The 17,443-nt window shown below is 39.4% G+C and overlaps 1 protein-coding gene across 1 annotated transcript in view; it reads right to left on the bottom strand.

The window, feature by feature from the left end:
- Window positions 1–2,708: 2,708 nt before the first annotated feature.
- NIPBL (NIPBL cohesin loading factor) overlaps window positions 2,709–17,443 on the bottom strand; it is a 1,354,860-nt gene continuing 1,340,125 nt past the window's right edge. Inside the window, 3 exon segments of the mRNA XM_033932779.1 lie at window positions 2,709–3,688; window positions 4,642–4,827; window positions 6,283–6,457. Coding sequence (XP_033788670.1) covers window positions 3,326–3,688; window positions 4,642–4,827; window positions 6,283–6,457 — 724 coding nt within the window. The 3' untranslated portion in view covers window positions 2,709–3,325.

Consider the following 17,443-nt stretch of genomic DNA (forward strand, 5'->3'; position numbering starts at 1 on the left):
TGTGCTAAAAACTGCTAGTGTGGTTCAGTAAAAAGGGAGGGAGTATATTTGTCTATTTTTGTATGGTTGTTACTGAGGTGACATTGCATAGAGTCATCTGCCGTGACCTCTTTGAAAAAACCCTGGAATATGAATGATAATTAATATTTTCTCTGTCTTTCAGTGTGCTTTGTGGTTTGTTTGATTTTAATTTCATTATTGGTAGATCATTTTGACTTGGTCATTTTAAAAGTAGCTCGCAAGCCCAAAAAGTGTGGGCACCCCTGCTTTAGACTGTTGGTGCAGGCATTGGTATTATCCATATTGGACTACTGTAATATTGTCTACTTGGGCACACCAAAAAAGTTGTGAGAAAATTAAGAATAGTGCAGAATACAGCTGTTCGTCTGATATTTGGACTGAAGAAAAGCGATATCAGTCCTTACTACCGATCATTGCACTGGTTACCAGTGGAGGCACGAGTAATGTTTCAATTTTCATGCCTCTGTTTTAAGTCTGTTTGGGGACTGGTACCTACATACCTGCTATCTCATTTCGTGCTATATAACCCCGTGAGGATAACCAGGAATTGTAACCTATTTGCTTACCCAAAGATTTTAGGCTGCAAACTTAGGCCTTATTTAGACAGGATGCTTGCTTTTCAAGTAAGCAAACAACAGTCCTGGTTGGGTAATTATATCAGCGGAGCCATGCTGTCCTATGGTGCTTTTAGAAAAGAAATTAAGACAGTATTATTTGACAAATTTCTCTCTTAATCTGTGCTTTTATCTTTAACATAATTAATTTTACTTCATTAATTTTAAATTTTTAATGTCTTTTTAATATAACAGGCTGTATTCCTTTTCATATTATTTTGTATTTCACTGATTGTCCAGTTTTTCTCTTTTGTGGAAACTGCCTAGAATTCTTTTAATTAAGGCGGTATAGAAAAATAAAGTTATGTTATGTTATGTTCTCACTTTCTGTATTACCTATTTTCTTGATAAAAAGAGGGACTACTTTTTCATTGATACATAATTTTTGTGTATTAATTTAGCCACCTTTTTGTATTTTCTGGTTGTGATGAGTTTTACTTTTTAGTATAAATGAAAAATCTTCAATAAAGAACCCCCCCCCCAAAAAAAAAGAAACAAACCTTGGGAGAAGATATGGCACATTACTAATAAAATATGTTAATTCCCAGCAGAAGAAATTTGCCTGAGTAATCAATGTGACTTAATAATTAATGGAGGATATTTCTGTTCCCCTCACTAGTCTGACATCATCTCTTCTGTCTTACATGGGTCTATTCTGTGCACAGACCTGCCTTTCTCCACCTTTGGGAAGTCTGAGGGTCCATCTTTACAGTACCCAGCTTTGCTTTGTTCTGGCCATCAAATTTACCAGTCACTGCCTAAGGCTATTATGATAACAATGTGTTGAAATTTTACTGATCCCCAAGACTTTACAAATTTTTAATTTCCTGTTGAGAAAAGGGTTCTGATATTGTAAAATATGGAGCATTCCTGTAGACCATGACTGATCATATTATTCATTTTGCACTATTTTAAATATATTAATACTCTCTTTTCTTTCAGAAGAAACCATTCATATGATGGAATCCGCTACCTCTATGAACATCTGATGTGAAATACTGAATGTGCTAAGTAGCTAAAAAGGTATAGTGTTTTCAGTAGGAATTACTTCTTATACAAGAAAAAGATGATTACCATAAATCACTTTTCATTCTGTACAAAAGACAGACTTAAAATGATAGAATTCTTTTTGCTAGTTTGTTAAAGTGGTATTCCAAATTTATGCAATACAAATTTTGATCAAAGCAAGATTCTGAAAGTCCCCTTACCAATAAATACATTGCTTTAGATAAACAAAATAAATGTGAATCATGTATATGAAAATAAATTAATAAAACTGAAGGCTACATGTGGTTGTTTGTGCATATCACCACTAAAAGATACTCATCTTTAACTCACACAGCCATTTCTACATGTCCTACAGGAACAAAGAGTTGCCTTCGGAAAGGAAAAGCGTAATATAAAGAACTATTTATACAAATGTAATAGCAGTGGTATGACATAAAAATATGTAATTTCTTTAGTATCAAATTTTCTTGCTTTATACACAAAGACATATATAGATTACAATTCAAATGTGAAGTAAACATAGCTTAACTTTTGAATTTACACCTATAATAACCTTGTTCAGGGAAGTAAATTTGTTTGAAATCAAAGATCTGTAATTGTGATCCAACACATAAGGTACTGGTTACTTAACCTAGAGCAAAATGTTATTTTATTTTTTCTTGCCAGGCTTGAACTATTATAGTATCATGATCAATTCGGACAGGTTTGGAAAGAAATTGAAGCATACAAGAAATAAACTATAGTTTCTTTTTATATCAAAAAGTACTCTTGAAAATTGTGTTTGGCACAGTGCTAAATCATATATAGTTAATACTAAATATTGCAGGATACAATAAAACCTAGAGTTAACTTGTATTTACACCCTTTTAAAGGATGGAAATAAAAAGATACCAATGATTTATAAGTCGGTCTATACAAACTGTATAAACAACATTTTATGTCTTATTCTGAAAAATGACGGATATAGTAAATTTTACACAAAAGACGGCAAAATAATATAACTGGCTTTAAAACAGATTTTTTTTTTACAATAAAAAATTCAAATGGAAACAGACAAGTAACAAAGAGAAGTAAAAAAATTTATTGCAGTATTCGTTCCACCAGATTAGCTGGGGATCCCTTTTTCTTGTATTATTCAGGGTGACCTAATACATCAAAATCTACATTTACAAAAACTCCTCCGTAGATAGGTCATAGATACTGCATGCTTTTTTTTTTCAACAGAATAAATTATATATCCAGGCAAGTCTGTCATTTTACAGCCTGGAGAAAACAATGCTTCCCTGGAAACTGGGCTAAGCTAAAGAAAGCCATCCGCTGCTAGGTTAAACTCCAAGTACACTTTATTAAGAACATTAACAGACTAATTTCCAACATTCACTTGTTTATTTTTTGTTTTTTTTTAACAGAAAGATTTTTTTTCAAGATATAAACAATTTTTGTTAAACTATAATACAGTGGGAGTAAAAATGAACTGAGAAGTTTCTGCTGCACAACAGCGAAGGAAGCTCCCACAAAAATGTTTACCAAACATTTCCTTCTGTCCATTCCTGTGACCCAAGTTCCATTCTTACTCTTCATAAAACTGATTTTTTTTTTTTTTTTTGCCAGAATGATGATATTTCAAGTGTTTTTGTTTTTTTTCTTTTTTCCTGTAAATTTTGGCTGCATGTACAAAGTCATTAGCTGGAAGTTCCATCCTTGGCTGCATACAATGATCGTAAAGTCTGCACAACTTTATTAGTCAGCTTATTAGCACTCGTTAGAACAATTTTTTTGTAGATAATGTCTGACTCTTTGATAGTGTCTACCCAAGGCACCAGTTTACGGCCATCGCGGCGCTTTGCCTCAGCCCAGACACCACTGTAGGAGCCTGCCATCCAGTGAACACTGAAGCCATGGCTGGTTTTCTGTACTACTCGAGCAATCTGTGGTCGATCCTTATATTTTGGACAGCAAATTGCAATGACATCCATGATGTCCACAGTTTCGTTCATTTGTGCTGCTGAGTCTGAAGAATCTGAATTTCGTTTTGACTTTCTCAACTAAGTAACAAGAAAGAAACAACGCATGTTAACACAGGAGAAAGATGCTAAGTAATAGGTTTCAGTTTATCTAATTTACAAAGAAAAGTAAAAAAACAAAAAAAGGAACAAAGCAAACCATACTCCCCAGGATAAGAAGGAATCTTTTACTGCAGAAAAATAGGCTTATGGTTCAGTTAATAACACAGCCCTCAAGAGCAACAAGATGCGACCTCAATATTGTTTCACCTTTCTGCTTCCTCCAGGGGTTCATTGTTTCTGCTTCCTACCATGATGCTTGGAGTCAGGATTTCCTCGCACAGGTCCCCCCTGCCAGCAATGGTACAGGTCAGAACCAGCAGTGTCAAGGGATTGTCATAGCTATAACTTGTACCCCTGTCTTTAATACTACTGTATGTGATGCTAAAGGTATTGCCCACTAAGCTGCAAAATTATATTACAAAGGAAAAATAAATTAAAAGTGGATTTTTACCCAGGATAAATTAAAAGTACAAGCACTCATAATTTACTTTTGTTAGCTACATCTTTTCTACAAAAAATATAAAGTTGAAGTAAAGAACATTTACTTATTTTTCTTCTGGGAATTAGTTTCATGGATGCACTTTAGTTCCCATAAGGGTGAATGAGTAATGGTGCTGGCTAGGGCCAAGAAATATGGGTGCAAGAAGTGTGCAAGTATTCCTACACAGCTCTGTCACTGCACCTCAGTCCTGACCTGCATTGTTTCTACCAGTCCTGTCATGTAGCTCTCTTGAGCAGTAGCAAACACTTTTTTCAACAGTTTTCATAAAATAACATATTAAAGGACTGGATTATCATTACTAATCTAATTTTACTTGGAACCTGAACTGGGGTTTGAACTTATGGCTCTAGAAGTAAAAGCTGAAGAGATAATTTATTGTACCACCTGTCAATCTGATGAAGGCAATATTAGAAAGATGTAAATTTCTCACCCCTGAAGTGCCTCCCGTTCTGTCCTCCCCTTCGCTTTCATCATCCTCTGTCTCAGCTATGTTGTTTTTTGGACTGCCTCCTCCAAGCAAAGAGGTAATTGCTTTGTTTCGAGCATCTGTACTAGCTGACACTTCTCCATCTTCTTCATCTTCATCAGGATCCAGATGCTCCATAAGTAGCTTGAACTACAAAAAAGCACAAGATCATAGAACACTAACTTCCATAAAACAAAAGGAAATGCAGGAGATAAATAGCTGCTCTTTGTGACATAATAAAATTTAAATGAAAATTAAATAACACAATAAAGTATGGAACAGTGAAAATTTCCAAAGAAAATGGATTAAAGATCAGCAAACAAAATTATAAGACTAGACTACTATATAGCTATGATTATGATACCTAATATATTGCTGATAATACATAGAAGGTTATAGACACTTTATATAAGCAATCAAAGAGGCACAAACAACAGTCAATGCAAACACAAACAAGGTAAAAAAAAGAACAAAATAAAAATACTAAAACTGGGACAGAAATTAAAGATGTTTGGTACAGACAGAAATCTGTCTCATGACTGTTATAATCTTGTACATTTCTCACCACTATCAATAAAAATAAATAAACAACCTCAGAGGATCAAAGATGGGTAAAAAAACAAGTTAATATGCAGAAAGTGATGGCAGTACCACCATTAGTCTTCTAAGATGACTGGTATAATCAAACATTGTGATAACTTGAACAGAGCTGCATTTACAAATCTAAATAGCAAATGTATGATTGCAATGGGTTTCCAAGAAGGCTGTGATATCCTCCTGTACAAAGTAACCATGGTTAAAAACCTAAGCATCAATGAACAAGGATTTTGGTATCAATGTGCTGTGTAGATTATTACTGAAATTTGTGGTAACACATGAAAGGACAATCCAGTTTTTACCTGAGTACTGGAGTGTTATATAACTTGGCCAAGATCACAAGGAGCTGCGTTGGGATTTGAAGCAGACTCACCTGGTTGTCAGCCAGATGCTCTAACCACTAAGCTACTCTTCCAGACCATATAGATCTCCATACTTAAATCAACTCCAGCTAACCTCAATGTTTTTACATGATCTTTCAGCTGTATTTCCTACTACTGCTCTTCATGAACTAGTCCAAATATGTTCAGATCCTACTACAGTATTGGCCTCTACTAGTAGGCTACTTTATGACTTCTTTTTTTCTTCTTTGCTTCATGCGACTCATCTTGAGGTATATCCAAATAAATAGATATCAAAGAAACCAAAACCTAGAAGGGTCTAATCTCAACTGGGCAAACTGGATAGGACAATCAGCTTTTAGATGTCACTATGGAGGTTTACTACAAAGTTACACTTCAGTGAAAACAGTATTTTTATCATGAAAAAAATTCTAAGAGTCACCAAAATAATATTCAAAATTAGCTTTATATATCCAAATGAAAATTATAGTTTATGTGAAAAATTATTTTTCCTCTTAACTGTATTACTTTAGGTGTAATAATTTCATAATATGCAATTTTGTCATTTTGTTCATCTGATTCTCATCAAAAACAAAAGGTGTTTAATATACTTTAGAATAAAATCATATAGAATTAGGAAAATGCATTTAATGAATATATGACTTACATCAAGATACTGTTTTGTAATTGTCCTCTTTATTTCATCATTGATTTTAGTGAGAGCCATGTCACTCCTCAGGAATTCCAAGGTCTGCTTGGGGTTGAAATGGATTCCTGTCTTCCTGTTTATCGCTTTATCATAAACCTTTGCAGATTCAGATGGAGAATATTTCTGGATTTTACTGTTTAGACACACAAAACAAAATATTAAAATGTTTCCCAATGTTATTTCTTAAGGCATTGTCCATCAAGGTAGTGAACAATTATCGTCAGTTATGCAATAAGCAGACTCAAGTCTACACTAAACTATATAGTCAGTCAATTTACATTTTGAATGGATATAATAATTTAGAGGTATTGATGATATGATTATATCAAAATATGATGCAGCAAACGTCACATTTCTGATAAATCAAGTTGGCTGGTCTCACTTGGAGACAGAGACTAATCACTTGTGAGCTCTACCCTATAAAGAGCACAAGTTTAACAGTTTTTCAACAACAAAGCAATGAAAACAACTCCCCTTATTTAGTCCATTAGAAGAAAGAATTCAGGGTTCTAAGAAAAGTCAATGAAACAAACATGAAAAAATGACATCTTTTAACCAGAAAAAGCAACAAACAGAATATCAGGAGGGAAGTCTAGACTGATCTGGTGGGACTCAAGAAAAGATGTGAACAAATTTTGCCTTCCTTATTGTCTCCACTAGACTAGTCCAAAACCAAAAGGATGTAACAAAGCATATCTTAATATAGGCAGGAAACTGAAACCCCTGTTTTAATCATTGAAGCCCTAAAAGCTGCAACTTCTCTAGTGGCCATATTAAACCACTAATGCTTAGCAAGCAGATAAGTAGGGATGATGAAATAGTTGCAACATCTCTGGCTGAGTGAGTTCTCAGTCTTTAAGTCAGGGCCACACCAAGAGCTGTGTGAGCAGTACAGCAACATAGGGCTCAAGGAAGGTTGGAGGGGGAACTGATTTGTCTATTGTCTCTGCTTCTGGTTGCAGCACAGTGGGTGGAATAGGGCACGTCGCATAGGGTAAAATTCTGGTTCAGTACAGTCCAGCTTAAGATGGAATTTATTCTTCAGCACACAAGAGTAAGAAATAATTTTATTAAACCCATAGAGGGGCATAATCGAAAGGGACGTCTAAGTCCATTTGCGTCTAAATTGCAAATCTTCCAAACTAAAAAACAGCCTAGGACACATTTTCAAAAAATACGTCCAAAATATCTTTTGTTTCGAAAATTGTCTAATTATACATCCTGCCGATCTGATCGTCCAAGCCGCTAAATTGTCCATCTTTATACCACATTTCCATCCAACTTTTCATCCAAGTCAAAAACGCCTAGAACAAGCCCTGTTGGACGTGAGAGGGGTTTGCAAAGTGATGGACTGAACACCCAGACATGGCACCTAAATAGTGGGGTACCTTACAGGGCATTGCTGTGAACTTCACAAAAAGGGTGCAATGTCTTCTCCTCACTACAGTTCCCTTATAGGTATTGGTGAGCCCCCCAAACCACCTCCAGAATCCCCTAGACCCATTTATCTACCACCCCAATAGCCCTTATTGCTGTAGGAGCCACTTATATGCCAGTGCAAAAGGGTTTGGGTGTGTATAGGGGAGTGCATTTTTAAGTATCAATGCAGTGATTACAGGGGCTTATGGGCATGGGTCCTCCTCTCCATGGGTCCCTAACCCACCCCCAAGATGGCTTAAGCTGCCTCTGTGCTGGACGACTAGGCTTTCCTATGCCAGGTGATGATGGTCTGGAGGCTGAATTTTAAAGTTGTGATTATGATTTTTATGGGGGGGGGGGGTCGGTGATCACTGGGGTAGTGTATGGGGGTCTGTTTTATGTGTTTGCAGTGCTTATCTGGTGACTTTAGGTGGGTTTTTGTGACTTAGACCATGTTTTTACATGGTCTAAGTCACAACGTCCAAGTTCCGTCGATCCTGGGCTGTATAACTTTCGGTTATACATGCTGTATGACTAAGTCTAAGCCGGGTCTGTATTTAATGTAAGGGCTCAAAAAGAGATACACTAATAATCCCCAGCACCAAATTTAAACACCATTCCAGATAATCTGGATGTATTAGAAGTCTAAGGTCATAAGAACTAAGAATAGCCTTACTGGGTCAGACCAATAGTCCATCAAGCCCAGTAGCTTGTTCTCACAGTGGCCAATCCAGGTCACTAGTACCTGGCTAAAGAGTAACAACATTCCATGTGCTACCGATCCAGGGTAAGAAGTGACCCCTATGACTTAATAATAGACTATAAGTTGCCCTTTGAACACAACCTCTGAAACAAATGAGATTTGCATCCTTAACTTTCAAGGAACTCTGTGCTAAGCCAGCATCATTAAAAAAACAACAACTTTTATTCCGTAAATACCATATTTTTCACTCCATAAGATGCACCTGACAAGAAGACGCACCCTAGATTTAGAGGAGGAAAAACCAAGATAAAAATATTCTGAACCAAATTGTGCCTCTGAACCCATCCCCCTAGAAAAAGATAAATATACTGCAGCAGACAGATTTTGATCACTAAATTGAGATCCTGCCTTTGTTGTCTGGTGATTTTTGGTTGCATTAGATCAGTGATCTCAAACTCAACCCCTTTGCAGGGCCACATTTTGGATTTGTAGGTACTTGGAGGGCCTCAGAAAAAATAGTTAATGTCTTATTAAAGAAATGACAATTTTGCAATAAAGTAAAAACTCTTTATAGTTTATAAATCTTTCCTTTTGGCTAAGTCTTAATAATAATATTGTAATTTATAGCTAAAAAGACATATGATCAAGAAACTGTTTTATTATATGTGATTATGATAAACATACTGAGGGCCTCAAAATAGTACCAGGTGGGCCACATGTGGCCCCTGGGCCGCAAGTTTGAGACCACTGCAATAGATAGTTCTTTCTTTCTTTCCTTCCTTACTTCCTCAGGCCCAACAATTGTCTCTTTCTATTTCCTCCCTTCCTCCTTCCTTCCCAAGTTCTTTTCCCCTCCCCCTCACTGCCTTCCAGCCTTTGTCCTTCCTCCCTCCAGCACCGAAGCCTGACAGCCTGCCTCCCTCCACACCAAAGTCTGCATGCCTTCCTCCCTGCTACGCCGATTCCTCCTCCCTGGTCCGTCACTCGCCCACTGCTGCCGCAACTCCACGAAGCCTTCCTTCCTCCCTGCCACACTGATTCTTCCTCCCTGGTCCGCCAACAGACACTGCCACCGATGCAGAACGACCCCTCTGAGCTCCACCACCCCTCTCCCCTCCCCTGGAACCAGACTTTTTAGCAGGCGTCGTAAGGAGCACAAAAAACCCCTTCAACAAACCCTGGTAAACCCCAACCTACCAACACCCCACTACCCCAAATAACCAGAGGCTCACCTCCCAGACCATACAACAGTGCCACTAGCACACCCGCCCCAAGCTACACCCCCCCGAACACACACACCCCTGAACTTGCCACAGGAACGATCCTCAAGGCCCCACCCCAGGAACTGCAGCACTGTCCACCTCTCAGGAGCCTGAAGATCTCTTCACAGAAGATCAAAAGCCGGCTCCTCTGAACAAAATGAGGCCCCTGCATTCCTGGACTGCAGAGCACACCCGACACCGCTGCCGACTCCTACTGCCGACAGGGCAAAGCGGTTGCCGACTCCTGTGCGCAACTCCACGAAGGGCCAACAGCTTGCAATCGGGCCCACAAGCCTTCCTCCGACGTCAATTCTGACGTCGGAGATAAGGTTTGGGCCAGCAATTGGCTGGCCTGGACCTTCTATCCAATGGGAATTAACATTGGGGCAAGACTTGTGGGCCCGATTGCACACCACCGGCCCTTCTCTTCCTTTCCTGCAGTGGCGAGCAAGTAAGAGGGTGGCGAGGGGATGGCAGGTTGGTGACGAGCAGCAGAAGAACGCCGGGGGGAGGGGGGGAAAGAGGGGCGCAGAGGTGTAAAAAGTGCGTCTTATGGAGTGAAAACTACGATAATAATGTTTTGAAATCTGATGCTAGAAGATGTAGTCAAAACAACATAGTAGGGTTCAAAATGAGGTTTGGACAAGTTCCTGAAGGAGAAACGTAGAACAAATTATTAGCCAGGTAGACTTAGGAAAGCCAAATGCACATCCCTAGAAATAAGCCAGAAAAGAGAGATCTACTTTTTGTGCTCTTCTGTGTACTTGTAACCCAGACTGGCCTGAGATCTTGATTTGAATTAGCATAACTTATCTTATGCTCTCATGAGATAGCAGAAATGGGAACGCGCAACTAGCTTAATGAATAGTGCTTTGCTCATTTTCAGAGTGGTCAACTATTTTTAGATGATACAAAATTAATAGTATTAGAAAGTCATAAACAACAGGAAAGACAATGCAAGATCTCAAAAATTGTAGAAAATTAGTTATTAAATATGAGAAAAGTTGAGCTTGAAAATCAACCAAAAGTGAGAGAACAAGGGCAATGTTCCTTTGACAACTACCACCACCAGGAGGAGAAATCAGAAAGCATGCCTAACGAAATGTGAGATATATTGTCAAAGGCAGAGTGTACCAAACACATACAAGGGTAAATCAAAAAGTAAAGGCAAAATACATTTAATGGCTTTAATAGAAGTAACTGTGAGCAACTGAACATATCACTTTTCCATTTGTTCCCCATACAAGATGATGCATTTGTTGTATCATTCAACTAGCTTCTGCATTCCTGCAGAGAAGAAGTTATTCAGCTGCTCCCGAAGCCAGGTGAGCACCACTTCTCCTTTACTTCATCATGCTTTATCTTTTGCTCTCTGGGTCCCAGTGATGCACCCATGTCTTATCGCCAGTGACAGTTCTCTAAAGAATATTCAGATCTTCTTCATACCGTCTAAGGAACTGGGTCACAACCTCCAAACAATGTTGCATGTGCATATCGGTAAGCTGTTTAGGAATGCATTGTGCGCAGTCTTTCCTGTATCCCAAATTATCATGCATTGCATTGTGCGCAGTCTTTCCTGTATCCCAAATTATCATGCATTATGACAAATGCAGATCCATAGCTGATATTCAAATCTGCAGCCACTTGAGACACCATTATCTGTTGGTCTTCTCTAATCAAGGCATTTGCCCTGTCAATGTGCTCTTGTGTGCGTGAAGTTGATGGGCAACCAGAACGACCATCAGCAGTTACATCTGTTCTTCCTGCTTTAAAACATTTTACCCACTCATAAACCTTTTGTTGATTCATGGTGCTATATCCATACTGAGTCAATATTCGATGATGAATTTCCATAGGTTTCACTCCCTCTGTCCAAAGTCCATTACTGCAAGTTGTTTAATGGTGCAATCTTGCAATAGAGTGTCATGTTTCTTAACTAAAGGCCGAGCACTGCACTGTGCATGGACGAACTATCCAACAGACACTGTATAAGTTCATATGTTGCATTTCACTAGTTCCATTTCAGTTATTGCATAATTTAACAATTGCCTTTAATTTTTTATTCACCCTAGTATCTTCTTAGAGTATTTCTCAATTTATAAACTAGAATGCCATGCATAAGTATAAGTAAGGATAAACATAATTATTAATAAAACGTTTAACAAACTGTGATGAACCACTGAGAGAGAACACTGAGGAAAGAGAAGTTACTCACCTGTAGCAGGTGTGCTCTGAGGACAGTAGGATGAATATCCAAATTGATGAGCGATGTCACCATTGAAACCCCAACACGGAGATACTCTCCTGTGTTGTTCTACAGTTGCTTCTGGAAGCATCCTACCATGCATCTATATGGTTTCCCATTGGTAGTCATTGTACAATGGACAAATACTAATTAAAGCTGAAGGAATTCAACTCCAAGGGAAGGTGGATGGGGCAGTATGGATATTTGTCCTGCGATCCTTGAACACCTGCTACAGCTGAGTAATTTTACACTTTCCATTTACATGTAGGATGTTTTACCCACATTGGTGGGAACCCTTAGCTATCTGAAACAAATAAAGGGATAAAACTGAAGGCTTGCAACAAGCAATGTATAACAAAGAACTTTATTTTTTGTTTGCTTATGTTATATAATGTTTAATTAATTTTTTTGGACAACCTGGATCAGAAAGTAAAAAGGCCGAAGGGAGCGGGGAGGGGGGGATTGGATTCTAGATCCTGCAAAAAAAATTCTGAAGGATTGCCTGCCTTCTAGGTACTGAAGAGGTCTTGCAGCCATCTGCATATTCCTCCCAGCATTCTCCGGGGTGACTCTCAGGTCCACCATGAACCACTCAGGGCCTCCGCTCCAGGTACCCAGGGCTCCCACCACCTGCCTTCCAGATGCTGAGGAGGTCTTGCAGCTATCTGCACTCTGCTGGGGATAACAATCCCAATCCTGGTCCTCCTAATCAATTTTCACTCTAGTGGTCACACTGCAATGTCTCCAATCTTATTTCTGTTTCTTTCCTCCCCCTTCTACTCTGCCGTTTTCTTGTACCCTGTGGAATGTCTGCTCTGTCTCTAACAAGCTTGCTTATATCCATGGCCTCTTTATCTTTTGAACTCTCCATCTATTTACACTAACTGAGAACTGGCTCTGCCCTGAAGACTCTGCTACAGTTGCTGCTCTGTATCATGGAGGTTACCTTTTCTCCCATACACCTCGCCTAGTTAGTCACGGAAGTGGTACTGGGCTGATACTCTCATCTTCTTGTAAATTTCAACCTCTTCTTCCACCTCAGTCTTATTGCTTTTCTTCCTTTGAAGTTTAGTCCATCTGTCTATTAGCTCCTCTACTTCTCTGAGTAGCAGTCATTTATCAACCCCCCTGATAAGTGCCTTTCTTTATTCTCACTTTGACTCCTGGCTTTCTCAATCCTTAATCTCCTTCCCTCATTTTTGGTGAGTTCAACATTCATACTAATGACCTCTCTGACTCTTATGCTTCTAGGTTTCTCGCTTTAATACCCACATTCAATTTTCAGCTGTGCTCCACTACCACTAGACACCAGAAAGGCTTGTCTTCTTCTCCAACTGCTCTATTGCCAATTTCTACACCTTAGTTCTTCTCCATCCTGAACTTTTGTTTTGCTAGAAAATTTGTTAAGGGCCCTTAAGCTTCTATTTCTTGTTCCAGTCATAAGAACATAAGAATAGCCTTACTGGGTCAGACCAATGGTCCATCAAGCCCAGTAGCCCGTTCTCACGGAGGTCAATCCAGGTCACTAGTACGTAGCCAAAACCCAAGGTGTAGCAATATTCCATGCTACCAATACAGGGCAAGCAGTGGCTTCCCCCATGTCTTTCTCAATAACAGACTAGAGGGCAACTGGAACAAATTATTCTGTCAGAGAAGCAGGTTGAGTGAAATGGTGTGGTGGCCATGTTAGTCCACTCTTCAAGGTAATATGTAGAAATAAAAGAAAAACATAAAGGAAAAAATAATACAATGTAGTTTACGATTAGCTTTCAAAGGTAACCCCTTCTTTCTCAGATTAGAAATGCAGGTTGAAATCCAGGATTGAATATCTGTCGAGATTTCAGGTGGAGAGAGAGAGATCTGTGAGTCATAGGAATAGAAGTGATTCTGAAAATGATGGGAGTAGATTAGAGCACTGTTTTTCAACTGCCGGTCCGCGGACTGATGCCGGTCTGCGGAGGGCCGGCGAGATCGACGCGGTTAAATTTCCTGTCGGCATCTCTTCCCCTTTCCCTTCCAGGACTTAGGATCAGCTGCAGACAGCAAAAAGAAAACCAGAAGCCGCGGGACTTTTCCTCTTGCCTGCATCGCTTTAGGCTCTGCCGATCCTGATCCCGCCCCCCTCTGAAGTGACTTCCTGTGTTTGAGGGGCAGGATTGAGACTGGCAGAGCTTATAGCAAATAGCAATGTAGGCAAGAGGAAAGGTCCCACAGCTTCTGTCTTTGTTCAGAGTTCTGGGCAAGGGAACTGTAAGTAAACTGATGCGAGTTAAGAAATAGGCTGCTTCCAATTTAGTGTCAGTTATGGTGAGCCCAGCCATTGTGACACTGGAGTCACTCTGGGGCCAGCAGCCAAGGTAGGGAATAAGAGATGCTGGATTCCCATGTGTTGTGGGAAGGGGATGGTAGACAAGGGGGAGGGATTGGTGTGACAGAAGGGAGATGGTGGATCCCCTTGGGGGAGGATAGTTATTGGAACTAGGTGGGAGTTGGAAGAATAGGGACACAAAGACAGATGCTGGACCTTACAGGGGGGCAGAAAGACATGGAAAATGCTGAACAGGAGGGTGGAGTATGAAGACAGAAGTAAGATGTTGGACATGGGTAGAGGGAGTAGGGAGACAGAGGGGATATGTTGGACATGGTGAAGGGGGAATAGGGAGACAAGGAGAAGATGCTGAATAAGGAATGGAGGGAGTAAGGTGATGGATGGTATCTGCTGGATTAAGATGGGGAAAAGAGGGGAGGTACTAGAATACGTTCAATATAAAATCATAACTGAGGCTTGTGCGGATGGGATCAGATGATTTGCGGGGACCGAGCTTGCGGAGACGGGGTGGAAATGTGTTTTTAAAATTTCAGTCTTAGTAGTTTGCCGGTCCACAAAATAATTATTTTATTTCTGCCGGTCCACAGGTATAAAAAGGTTGAAAAACACTGGATTAGAGCACCAAGGGAAGAAGTATAGATGGCAAAAAGAAGCAGTCCCAGGACAGAGCCCTGAGGTACACTGACTGACAACGGGATGGTGCGGGAAGAGGATCCACCACAGCAAATTCTAAGGGTTTGATGGGAAAGTTAGGAAGAAAATCATAAGATAACAGAATCCTGAACTCTAAGCAAGGACAGCATATTGATAGAGTAGATGGTGATTTACCATGTCAAAATCTGCAGTTAGGTCAAGAATGATGAGGATGGAGTAGAGGTTATTATTTTTACCAGAATGCTCTGTTATGATGTATTTCTGTCTTTGCAAACCATTGCTAATCCTGTCAAACAAGTCGTCCCATTGTTGCATTCTTCCAGGGTTCCACTAACAATAAAACTCATGTTAATGATGTTTCTGTGGGCGTTTTCTGGGTGTCACTTGGACAGGCAGGAAGAGTTAACACTTTGTATCAGTCATGTTACATGCTAAGACTTGCAGACTCAACTTGGGCAGAACTGTTTTTGAAAAGCACAGTCCAGCTAAGAGCAATGTTCTGCCTAAACAGATACTGTACCAAGGATCTGATACAGTGAACTGCGCTATACTTTAGCAGATCAATTTGCTCAAGTTTTTCTCATGCTCCTCTCTTATTCTCAGTGCAGAAGGAATTCCAACACCAGGAAAATCTTGAGTTAAACCACGGTGTAATAGCCATGCAAATGACTGAATTCAAACACTACATAGAAAAAGGATGGAATCCAATTAAAGCAAAACTTAAATGACCTAATAACTAGAGTGAGCTTTGATGGCTGCTTCAAAGGTTGGGACGTAAGACCATTACTAAGCACACTTCTACAGTCTGGGTCCTGTAAAGAGCAAAAACAGACCAGAGGCAAATCAGTACACTTTAACTTGGGTACAGCCTGTGATGGTTTATTCCTACATGAAATCCACATCACAGTAGTTCAGCTCGTTGATGGTGAGCAGGAAGATGCACGAAAAAAACAATGAAGGAGAACAGATGGTGCTCAATCCTTTTATTTATAAAAGGCTCGACACGATCGCGTTTCGGCCTCAAAAGGCCTGCCTCAGGAGTCTTGATATTGAATGATAAAACCATAGATATGTAATTCCATATGTCCAAATATTACAATAAGACCTCTTTTTAAAACACCAAAATGAAAGCTGGCCGCACATACAGCGAAAACGCATGGAAATGAGCAGCAATGTGAAACAAGCAGATTAAGAACTGGGTCTGTTTTCATGGTGAAATTTTAGGTGTTGAGGTGGATCTCACAATCATCAGAGTAAAGATGATACTTAAAACCATGACAGGGTGCTCAAGGGAACAAGTAGAGAGAGAAGAAGAGGTCCCAAGACAGAACTCTGAGTTACAATCACTGACAGGGGGATAGAGTAAAAAAGGATCCACCAGAGAATACACTAAGAGTGCAATGGAAGAGGACAGACAGAAGCCAACAGAGTCTTGAAACTCAGGTGAGAACGGTATATGAAGGAGAAGAAGGTGATCAACAATTTCAAGAGCAGTAGATAGGTCAAGAATGATAAGGATTGAATAAAGTCTTAGATCCAGGTAGAATAGATCACTGTAGACTCTGGCAAGGGCTGCTTCTGTGGAAAATAGAAGGCAAAAGCCAGATCTGAGTGGATCAAGAAAAGCTACTAGAAAATACCTCAAATCCAGAGGTAACTTCCATATTTATCTAGGTGTAACACCAGATACACAGCTTACACTTACCGACCACATTGCACAAGTGATCTTCTTTAAACTTTATCTAGTTCACTCGATTCAAAACTTAATCCATTCACTGGTCATCCAACATCCGACTACTGTAATCCTCTCTTTGCAGGATTAAGGGAAGAGAGACTTATATACCACTTTTTTGTAGTTATACAACCACACTCAAAGCAGTTATAACGCTGCCAGTTTTTTTCTGCAAGCATTAATACTGAAGCCATTTAGCACAACATTATAAGCCTAGAGCCATTTCTTTGGATATATATTATATCAGCGCCATCTACTGGATCACATGTCTACCCCTGAGGAAGGCTTTCTAGTGGAAGCCAAAACAAAGACCATGTTAGGTCCAAAGATATAAGCAAATGAGGACTCTCAATAAGGTTTGGTGTTTTACATATAAAATACGTTTTTGTGATTATTTTCAATAAATTGTAATTGGTCTATAGGTAGCAAATGTTAGGACTGTAAACCAGGTGTGGATGTTATTTAAAAATACCATTGTGGAAGCCCAGATCAGATGTACTTTCAGCAAAGTGGAAAGAAGAGGAAACGAGAGCTGGCGTGGTTAAAAAGTGAAGTGAAAGAGGCTATCAGAGCCAAAAAACATCCTTTAAAGAATGGAAAAAGGATCCGAATGAAGAAAATAAGAAGAAACACAAGCACTAGCAAGTTAGATCCAAAGCATTGATAAAGACAGCTAAGAAAGAATATGAAGAGAAACTTGCAAAAGAGGCAAAAACTCAAAGCAATTCTTTTAGGTACATCAGAAGCAGAAAACCTGTGAGGATATATGTGGGAC

The sequence above is a fragment of the Geotrypetes seraphini genome, chromosome 1 (assembly GCF_902459505.1).
Source record: "Geotrypetes seraphini chromosome 1, aGeoSer1.1, whole genome shotgun sequence".
In the NCBI taxonomy this organism is placed as follows: Eukaryota; Metazoa; Chordata; class Amphibia; order Gymnophiona; family Dermophiidae; genus Geotrypetes; species Geotrypetes seraphini.